The following is a 10,424-nucleotide window of genomic DNA, read 5'->3' on the forward strand; positions in this document are numbered from 1 at the left end:
ATTCTCATTTTTTTTTTTCTTGCCAGTGAAATATTTGTGGAGTTCTGTAGCAAAAGAGGCTGGTTTTACGGTGCCACATTTATAAAAGAATCTTAGGCATTTTTTTTTTTTAAGTATCCCCTTCCCTTGGGCCTTTTCTATAATTGTGTTTTCACAGTCTGTGATTACTGGAGATATTTTAAAAAATAACACCAAAGTTTAAGTTTGTTGTGATTACTGGAGATATTTTAAAAAATAACATCAAAGTTTAAGTTTGTTGCCATGGTTTTTTGTGGGTTTTTTTTTTTTTTGGTCTTGTTTTTGTTTTACTTCCAAGTATCACTGTCTCTGAAAACTTGAGGCAGCCCTGCCTGCGGTGCCCTCATGGAGACTTCTCTAAGTGCCCAGCAGAGGGCAGCCCATTCTCACTGAAAACTTCACAGCTCCTTTTCTTCCAGGAAGCTAATCTGTTTCAGTATTTGCTGTATTCTTGGGTGTATAAAATTCAGTGTAAATGGAAATATCAGAGCTACATTTCTTTAGAATCTGTATCCCTACATTGCTGTAATTGCAAACATTTCCTGGAGAAAACCATGCCCATGATTAACGGGGGATGGATCACCCATCACAACAGTGATTCCCTGGTTGGGAAATGATTCACAGGTCAGTTCTTTTCAGTTAATTTCAGTTCTCTTTAACATGGCGTTGATGGTATTCATAGGTAATAAAAGGCATGTATTTGGTGGGGGTGGGGGAGCTACTTTCAGGTGTAATTATCCGCTGTTTGCCCATCGTCAGGGTTTCAGACATGAGTAAACCGCATCCTACACACACATCTTTTTACCTCTGCTCACTGATTTTGTCAGAGGCAACCCAAAGGATATGTGAATGGGCAGGGTGCTCCCCTCCATCAGATGCCAACACATTACCTCCAGCGCAGTAGCTCAAAGGAAAGTACTAGCACTTAGCAGCGCTTCGCGCCCCTGTAAAGTAGCAGCCTAGGGTTAGCCTGGTGATGGGTATTAAAGACGGCACGTTCTGCATGGAGCACTGAGTGTTATACGCAAACAATGAATCATGGAACACTACGTCAAAAACTAATGATGTAATGTGTGGTGATTAACATAACAAAATAAAAAAAAAAACAACCCTCTGATTGCTTCTCCTGTACAGGGCATGGGATGAAAAGCAAACATTTGCTGAACATTTACATTTAAAAGTGTAGGGTACCCACAGACAGGCCTTGAGGACCAGACAAGTTCAGCTCTTTGATATAGATTTTCTTCTTTATCTGTGTGAAACCTGATAGATACCCTCTTTTGAACTCAATCTTAAAACTATACGGAGAATGTATTCTTGGTTTCTTTTTGCCTTTTATTTTTTAAGTTATGGAATGCTTCATGAATTTGAGGGTCATTCTTGTGAGAGGCCATGGTAATCTTCTCTGTATCATTCCAATTTTAGTATAGGTGGTATCGAAGCAAGCATGGAGGTTTGGGTTTGGGTTTTTTTTTTGTCTTTGTTTTGTTTTTTTACTTTTTCTTTTCTTACACCCTCTGGATTGTCAGATTTGCTCTGCAGAGAAATAATATGAATAATCACTAACATCTATTAAGCATTTAAGCCTGCAGGAATGTTTCAAAGTTCCTTTTCTCTCATATAATCCTTACAACAACGTTATGAGTTTGATAACTGTTATTATCCTCTTCATAAACTAATGCCAAGAGATATTACATGTCTTGGGGCGCCTGGGTGGCTCAGTCGTTAAGCGGCTGCCTTCGGCTCAGGTCATGATCCCAGAGTCCTGGGATCGGGTCCCACATCGGGCTCCCTGCTCAGCGGGAAGCCTGCTTCTCCCTCTCCCACTCCCCCTGCTTGTGTTCCTGCTCTCGCTGTCTCTGTCAAATAAATAAATAAAATCTTTAAAAAAAAAAAAAAGATATTACATGTCTTGCCCAAGATCACCTAGCTAGGAAGTTGCAGACCTGGGATTCAAACGCAGGCAGTCTGACTCCAGATCCTCTCTCTTAACTATGACTTCATACTCCCTATTTCAAGACCTCTTTGGAGTCCACAGTCCTTGAGCTCCTTTTTTGGATATTATGTTGAGGTATCTGGAATGATTAGACAGGCAGAGATAAGAACATGACCTAGTCAAAGTCGTTTCAGTCTTTTTACTACCTTCTTAATCTGCCTCCAGGAACCACAGCCTGGAGGTTGTCTTAGTAAGAGTGTAAAGATAACAGAGTCTTTCTAGGGGCTTTTTTAGAACACTGTGTGGCCCAGCTAATTTTAATCACACAGCTAGATCAGAAAGGGAGCTGATTCCCTGAAGTCCTAGAAATCAGTGGAAATTCCGGTTTCTGATTACAGTCCCAGTTGAATTTCTGCTGTGATGTGAGTAGCATGTCCAGGGGGCTTTGGTATTGGTTCTTTCTTACTCTTCTGATCTTTTTCCTAATAGTTCTGCTGGGCAGATCAGGAAAAACAGTGGGGGAAAATACCATCGTCAGGGGACAAGGAATATTTAAAGTAATCTGTGTTTTTGCTAAATCAGACCTCTGTCTAGTTGGAACCTGGGGACAGTGTGCCTGCCTACTGAAAGCCACTACTTATGTTGGCTGGGTCTAGTGTAAGACAGGTGATAAAGGCTTATAAAAATAAGAAAGAAGGAAATCTGGACTCTGTGGACATATCGGGGCTAGATAGGGAGTAACTGGCAGGAGTGGGCTATTATCCAGATTTATGGATGCCATGAGGAAGACCAGCCAGGGAGAGGCAGAGTCTAGTCTATAATGGGGTAACTAGCAAGAGCCAAAAGCTCTGTGTGTTTGGATATGTAAGAATTTTCATGGCTCAGGATTCAAAAAGCGTAAATATCCTGGATATTGGTATCCCAGATTGGGGCCTGAAACAGATAAAAGACAGAAAAATGGGTGAAATTCATGTAAAATCTGCAATATAGCATATAGTAAAAAACCAAAGGTCAGATGGAGATATTGAACATGGAAAACTCTCCCTTCCATCCTGTTCCCCCAGGTACCCTGTTATCTTCCCATAACCAACCAATGTAATTCACGTGTATTCTAGAACCTTTTTTTTTTAATGCTTACATAAGCACTTGTGTCTTCTTTAACAAGTGGTAAGATACTATGTATACTGTTCTGGCACTTTCTCTTTTTTAATCTTAAAATAATTTAATACTACCTGTTTAGGAGCAATCTAATATTTCCGAGCATTTTCAGCTTAAGTTACCCCCCACAACTTCAATAACATTTTTATTGTTATTTTTCACCTCAGAATTTTAATTGTACCTTGCTTTTGCATTTAACACTGTAACAAAGGGGGTTTGTTTTTGTTTGCTTTGTAACAAAGGGTTTTCGTTGAGCTGTGTACGGCACCTGACAAGATAACCAGGGGTCTGTCCTAAGAATGTCGGAGCCCATAATAGAACTCAAATGCCTAAGACTTTTGAGAAAGGTCGCCATGCCTGTTTGATCTCCAGGTCTGTTGTAGCTTAAATATGCCCTTGAGGTTAGAGGAAGTATTCATTCTGGCTGCTGTTCTTAGGGAATTGGGGGCCTACCCACCTTGAGCGTCGGTCTCCAGATGCTCTCTTCTTTTGTTTGCTGTGGGCAACAGTTCAGTGAGCACTTGGTGCTCAGTAAACTCTAGCATTTGCGTAATGCTTTCCTTTACAAAGTACTTCCCCTTATGGATCTTATTCCTCACAAGAACCCCGAGAGACCTCAGCTAAGATTTGCCCCTATTTTTTTGCCAATGAGAAAACCTTCTGGAAGACCTTGAGTTAGGTCTTCTCTAAGTCATGTACTCCTTTCATCTTTTCATACTGGTCCTCTGTTGCCAAAGCTCAGTTGATTGGAATGTTTTCTTTCCTGCTTCTACTTCCTCAGTAGATAACTATTAATGGCTAATATTTGATGGTTTACTCTTGTCAGGTACTAATCGAAGCACTCTGTATGCATTATTTGATCTTAACAACCGCATGAGGTAAGCTTTACAGCTCTACGCTATAGATGCAGAAACCAGGATTCTGAGAGGGTAAGTTATTTGTTCACAGTCACACAGACTAATAATTGGCAGGGCTGGGATGTCAATCTAGGTCATCCTGACTCCACTGTATACTCCAGTGTAGGGCTCGAACTCATGACCCTGAGATCAAGACCTGAGCTGAGGTCAAGAGTCAGATGCCTAGCTGATTGAGCCATGCGGATGCCCCCATTTTAGCCATTCTGTATACTGCCCTGAATCAGAACTGGCTGTCCAATGTCTTTGATTTGCTCTTCTCAAGAATTCGAGAGAAGTTTTGCTCTGGAAATCCAACACCTTTTTTTTTTTTTTATATCTAGTGATAAACTGTGGCATGGAGGTAGAGGATGAAGCCGGGAGAGGTAATAATCCAGGATTATGTGTTTCACAGCTTCTTCATTCATTGTGATTCATTGTGTGACTCCAGGCAAAGCCTCTTCTTTGTCAAGTATTCGCAGCCATAAAAATGCAATTAAAATTTTGAGGTGAAAATATTTGAGTTCCACAGGATTAAGACAGTCTTTGTATAAATATAAATTCGGGGAGCCTGGGTGGCTCAGTCGTTAAGCGTCTGCCTTCGGCTGAGGTCATGATCCCAGGGTCCTGGGATCGAGCCCCGCATCGGGCTCCCTGCTCGGCGGGGAGTCTGCTTCTCCCTCTCCCACTCCCCCTACTTGCATTCCCTTTTTGCTGTGTCTCTGTCAAATAAATAAAATCTTTAAAAATATATATATATAAATTCAAAATATCATTAATGCAATGGTGATAATTACTGCTTTGTAATGAATTAAGTACAGACCTGGGTATCAGTTTAGCAGGGTCATCTTGCTAAATGAAGATACTTGGAAAATGCCTGCATGTACCTCAGGTTTCCTGTGCGTGAACTGGACCATCTATCACTTTGTTATTTTTTTTTAAATTAAAAAAATTTTTTTTTTCCATCTACCATTTCTTGACTGCCTTTTCAATGGGATGACACTTGGGGGTCTGCCTTGTGAGAACCACCTGCATACACGTGTCTCTCTTGCACTTGGCCTTCTCTTCCAGGGGGGTGGCTCTGAAGCAGATCAGCTTGAACGAGCATTGATTTTGTAAAGCCTGGTGGATGGTGAGGAAGAGGCGAGCTGACTCAATGAGGCAGGAGGTTAGAGAGCATGACCGTGATGTCCTTCAGACTTCCTCAGGACTGACCCTTTTCTGCTGGGACGCTGGGAGCTGTTACAAGCACAAGCATTGATGTCTGTTGATCCCATCTGCTTGTGCTTCTCCATATTCTCCATGCTTTGTGTGACAGGAACGGGGCAAGTCTGAGCCTGTCTTCCCTTGATTCACTAGATGCGTGAACTGCATATGGGTGTCAGAACTCAGGGCTTTTGTGCTGAGAATGTCACACTGTTTCCTGAGTGTTGCTTTAAACCCCCAGTCGAATCTCAGCTGCTGCTTCTGGCGCTCCCTGGTCATTAGTTTTGTGTGTGTGTGTGTGTGGGGGGGGGTCTTGGGGAGGAGACCAGAGGAGCAGTAGAGAGGAAAGGATGCGGCAGCAGCTTGGAGCCACAGTACTGTATTTGTCTTGCTTAGCTGCATTCCAGGAGGCCAGCAAAAGAGGGATCAGTTTAATCTGGCAAAAACCATAACCAATAGGGACAGATTTGCTTATCAATAATCAGTTTTTGCTGTCATTTGCTTTTTCTGGACAAGAAGCGGCCTCCAGAGACTCTTTTCAGACTCTTCCTGAGCAGCTGCTTGTTGACCTGGAAATGATTTTTACAGATGTTTTTAAATCAGTGACTTTGAAATATCAGTGTACATTAGAATCACCAGGGGTACACAGTAAAATGCCCCGCCCTACTCTCAGGGGTTCTGATTCAGTGGATCTGGGGTGCAAGACAGGAATATGCATTTTTTTTTAACATGCATCTTAGGTGATTCAGATAGTCTGTGGACCACACTCCTCCAAAGACTTAGATTTTGTTCCAGTTTCCATTTGGCCCAGTTTTGAAATAGCCTCTTTCTGCTGTAGTCTGTTTTAATTAGTTTCTTTATTGAAGGATTTATTAGCATCTCCATGTTTACTACCTGTTCTGTTCTCACATCATCACAGTAACTAGAGAGGGACCCAGAGGTGGTTAACTCTGTTTTATTGGGGGTGAGGGGGTGGGAGGTGGGATTGAGGCAGAGGAAGAGGTAGGTCATACATAGAGACAGAGGTGGGAATTGAAGTCTAGAATTGATGACTCTCAAACCAGGCAATTTTTTGGCACCCATTTTTTTCAGCTTGTGATTTCATATTTAATCATAGTTATTCCTTAGGTATCCAATTCATTGTGCTTGGGTAAGGAAAGCATATCTGAGTTTTAAACAAAATAGCTTAGCATTAACCAGTGTGCTAATTTTTGTTCAGAATGAGGCTCATCTAAGCTTGAGCAACATGTAGATGATGATATGCCTGGAACTGACTTAATGTGCTTCTCTCTCTGCTTACTTCCTCCACCATTTCTGAAGGCTTTTTACATCAAGTATAAGGGAACAGATTTCTCCTCTCCATGCCAATAGGAACCCCCTCTGATCTTCTAACTGGTAAAGTACAAAATCCAAAAACCTCTTAGCCCTCTGTTTTTCAACCTTGAGTGGTATTTGGATCCATTTCTAAAGGGAAAAAAAAAATTGTGAAAACCCTCAGGCAACTTATTTTTTTAAAGATTTTTTATTTATTTGAGAGAGAGAGAATGAGCGGGGGAGGAGAGGGAGAAGAAGCAGGCTCCCCACTGAGCAGGGAGCCAGGCGCAAGGCTTGATCCCAGGACCCTGGGATCATGACCTGAGCTGAAGGCAGATGCTGGAATGGTGCCCCAGGTGCCCCCAACTTAAATTATTTTTATTACAATGTTACTTAAACTTGCAAATATAAAGTAGGAATATAGTGTTCTTTTATTTATAGTTCTTATACACTAACAACCCAAAAGAGATCTACAAATCAAGTACCCAGGAGCCTGAGTTATCCCTTGTATTGACTCAGGTGTTGCCTGGGAAGGCTCAGCTGCTTTTGAGGTGAATGTGCCTGTGCTGCCAAGTGACCTGTAATACCTGTTTTCTCACTCGTCTGCTGGAAATGCTGTGACAGTGCATTTCCATGGTGTCAGTTGGCTTTCATTTTGGGCATGAAAACACCATTTTCATTTTAAATCTACCTCCGATCTTTTCTTATTCTAGAAGGGTAAAAGCAGCATGGGAACGCACATGCAAACCTAAGTATTGAAATAGGGCAGCAATAAATAAATACTTTATAAAGTGGTGATCCAAATAGTACAGAATATGCTTATATAAATCTAAAAATTATTACCAAGATGAAAACCATACCGAAGCCCTACAGAATACATCCACAGACCTAATTTGAGAGCTACTGTTCAAGTCCATTAGTCCCCAAACTTTCACTCCTATCAAAGGCTCTATCTACTGTGTTTATTCTGATGAACGTGGTTTTTTTTTTTTTTTTTTAAAAAGTCTCCTAAGTTACGTTCATTAATAATTTTATGTTTTTATTAATCAGACCTGCAGTTACCATTTCGGAGCTTATGCTCACCATATTCACCATATGTAGTTTATCACTCTAAGCTGCTTATAGTCCAAAACGAACAAAAGAGAGGGGACATTCTGGTGGTTCTGTGCTGCCTGCAGAAGGGTAAAGGAAAACTTTCCATTAAGTTTTGTAAGAAACTCCAGCACCCTCACCTCCTCCTACTGGTGCCTCTGAGGACTCTTGGGAGTTCTAGGGAGGCCAGTTTAGCCTTTCTTGTACAAGCAAAGTAGCCACTCCACCCAATTTGGAAGGATTAAAGCTTGTCCTAGTTTTGCTTGATTGTTGTACTTCTAGCATGCTAAAGACCTAAAAGAGGGAGGAAGAAAAAACAACAGAAGGCACCATTCCAGTACCAAGCTGAAAAGAAACACAAAAACAAGAGAGCAGCATGTTTTTAACAGCTTGCATGGAAAAAGCGGAAAAAATATTGACTGGGGAGCTTGGACAGCAGTGTTCCTTTCCTCTCACCGCCCGCGGTATTTGTCTGACGGAGCAGGGGCCAGATACAATTCTGGCTCACAGGCCAGAGGAAGAGGTGGAGGGGTTCTGTGGAAGCTTGAGGCTAGCAGGGGAAATTAGGGCTGGAGACCCGGTGGCTTAGGGCCAGGATGAAGTCGGGGGAGGCGCTAAGTGTGTTTTCCTCCTGGCCTGGGGCCTCCTCTGTGGTGTGCCTGAGTCCTAGGAGCACAGCTCGCATCACTCAGGTAGGTCCCTGACCCCTTCAGCCCACCATAAGCAGAATGAATTCCTGCCCCTGTTGCTTTCGGCTGTGTAAAGGATGCGGGGGCTCCGTTCGCTTTCTCAGCCCACCCTTCTTCTGGAGTTTAAACGTACAGCTTCCGCAACGGAGTCCACGGGGGGACATCCACCACCCCGGCAGGGACTCTGCTCCCCCGCCTCCGCGGAGTGGGAGTGCGGGCCTTAGTTCTGCCGGCCTGGGCGCGGGGCGGGGCCTGGGCGTGGGGCGGGGCCTGGGCGCGGGGCGGGGCCTGGGCGCGGGGCGGGAGGCGGCGACCAGCCGGAGGAGAAAGAACATGGCGGGCGCAGCGGGGCCCGGGACCGGCCTGGGGGCAGCGGGAGGAGATGGAGACGATTCGCTATACCCGATTGCGGTTTTAATTGACGAGCTCCGCAACGAGGACGTGCAGGTACTGGAATCGGGCCGGGGAGTGGAGGCGGGCTTGGCCGGGCGTGTGGTGGGGAAGGAGGAAGGCCGGCTCCGCGGTGGGGGAGGCCGGCGGACTGGAAGAGCCCGACTTGGAGCACAGATTTGATGGGGAGGAGGATGAAGACTCATGAGGACCTGCGCTGGCTCGACCAGACCTTCCCCAGGGCCTCTCCAGCACTCCTCCTCCCAGCGCCTGAGGCGTCCCACCCGGTCCCGGCGGTTGTGGGAGCACCGGCTTCCCGCCGGGGCGCCCCTTCCGGGCGGTGCTGGGAAGGGAGGGAACGTGCGTCCAGTCCGGGGCCGGGAGGAGGGCGGCGCGGGCCCGAGGAGGCTGGAGCGGGCTGCAGGTGGATGAACGCCTTCCTCTCGGCTTGGAAACCCGCCTGGCTTGTTGGGTACAGAGTGGGGTGGCTTATTAACCTAGAGAAGTCGGTGTATCAGCTCTGGTGTAACTTTTCTTTGGAAAGCCAAGGGTTGTATTCAACCATTTCACCTGCTTCACCGCTGCCAAAGTGTTCTCATTTTGAACTTGTCTCACTTCCTGGATGTGGTATTCTTTTTCCTTTTTCTAATGGGCCCTTTGAGTGTTGCTCTTAAGAAACCTTCCTTTGGCTAAAATGAAGCTGTGTTCCCACTACTCCCGAGGTTCCTCATAGAATAAAATCTAAATTGAAGGTTTTCCTCCTTGTCACTCAATGTCATTATCTCACCTGTTCGCAACTTTTGTCTTTTGGTCTAAATCACAATTGTTTACTTCATTCTGTCCACTTTCTTTTCTTTCTTTCTTTCTTTTTTTTTTTTTTTTAAAGCTCCGCCTCAACAGTATTAAGAAGTTATCAACAATTGCTCTAGCACTTGGAGTAGAAAGGACGCGAACAGAACTGCTGCCATTCCTTACAGGTATGTGAAATTTTTTGTTTAAAGAAAAGCATGGCCATTGCTATTTTCCAGTGGCTTTCAAAACTTGGACTCTTTTTTAGATATTTGTTACTCATGCTATTAAGTACTAAACTGAGCCTGATGCTTTCTGTGCAAAAGAAACAAGACCGGGCATAGTGTAATGTTGTGGCCAGACTTTTATTAAAACATTAACTATTTAGCTAATGGGAAAATAATTGATACAGGATTGTCAATTTCTAATTCATGTAAGACAGATCCAGAATGCTGTTAAGATTGTGACAGGACTATCTAGTTAAATATGGAGTCCATTCCTAGTTTTATGTGAGTATCCCGCTCTGGGCCAGCTATCCTTGTTGATGAGTACTGGGTTATTGTCATTTCCAGATACAATTTACGATGAAGATGAGGTACTGTTAGCTCTTGCTGAGCAACTGGGAAATTTCACTGGCCTGGTGGGAGGTCCTGACTTTGCCCACTGTTTGCTGGTAAGTATATTCTGCCTACAGTCCTTCCAGAACTTTTCCAGTATAAATGACACATTAGTGATAGGAACACTACAGCATTTTTAATGCAGATTTTTTTTATGGATAGTCACAGTGTTGGCTCTTGGGAAAACAAATAATGTAGGCACTTTATTTTTCTCACTAGGAGCATAAGAACTTCCTTTTTTCTTTTCTGCCTCTGTGGACTACTTGTTAGTTTAGAGGTTGGGAGAAAAAAGGTTTGATTGTTTTTATGGGTTCTCTCCTGC

At 43.8% G+C, this 10,424-nt stretch overlaps 1 protein-coding gene, 1 long non-coding RNA gene and 1 other non-coding gene across 5 annotated transcripts in view; 2 read left to right on the top strand and 1 right to left on the bottom strand.

The window, feature by feature from the left end:
• Positions 1-1,361: 1,361 nt before the first annotated feature.
• On the bottom strand, positions 1,362-1,467 carry LOC115940940 (U6 spliceosomal RNA). Its single transcript, XR_004075666.1, has one exon. It is a non-coding gene; the product is annotated as a U6 spliceosomal RNA (small nuclear RNA).
• A 635-nt stretch (positions 1,468-2,102) lies between these two features.
• On the top strand, positions 2,103-8,558 carry LOC115940937 (uncharacterized). The gene is made up of 3 exons (XR_014138928.1): positions 2,103-4,041; positions 4,350-4,391; positions 6,532-8,558. It is a non-coding gene; the product is annotated as an uncharacterized LOC115940937 (long non-coding RNA).
• A 32-nt stretch (positions 8,559-8,590) lies between these two features.
• PPP2R1B (protein phosphatase 2 scaffold subunit Abeta) overlaps positions 8,591-10,424 on the top strand; it is a 31,512-nt gene continuing 29,678 nt past the window's right edge. For 2 of the 3 annotated variants that reach the window (XM_081799498.1, XM_081799497.1), the window contains exons 1-3: positions 8,591-8,753; positions 9,583-9,673; positions 10,058-10,158. In XM_081799498.1, coding sequence (XP_081655624.1) covers positions 8,640-8,753; positions 9,583-9,673; positions 10,058-10,158 — 306 coding nt within the window. In that variant the 5' untranslated portion in view covers positions 8,591-8,639. The remainder of the gene's footprint in view (positions 8,754-9,582; positions 9,674-10,057; positions 10,159-10,424) is intronic. The other variant, XM_031034408.2, reaches the window with a different exon arrangement.

Source organism: Leptonychotes weddellii, chromosome 11 (assembly GCF_054177405.1).
Source record: "Leptonychotes weddellii isolate Sample4059 chromosome 11, ASM5417740v2, whole genome shotgun sequence".
Lineage (NCBI taxonomy): Eukaryota > Metazoa > Chordata > Mammalia > Carnivora > Phocidae > Leptonychotes > Leptonychotes weddellii.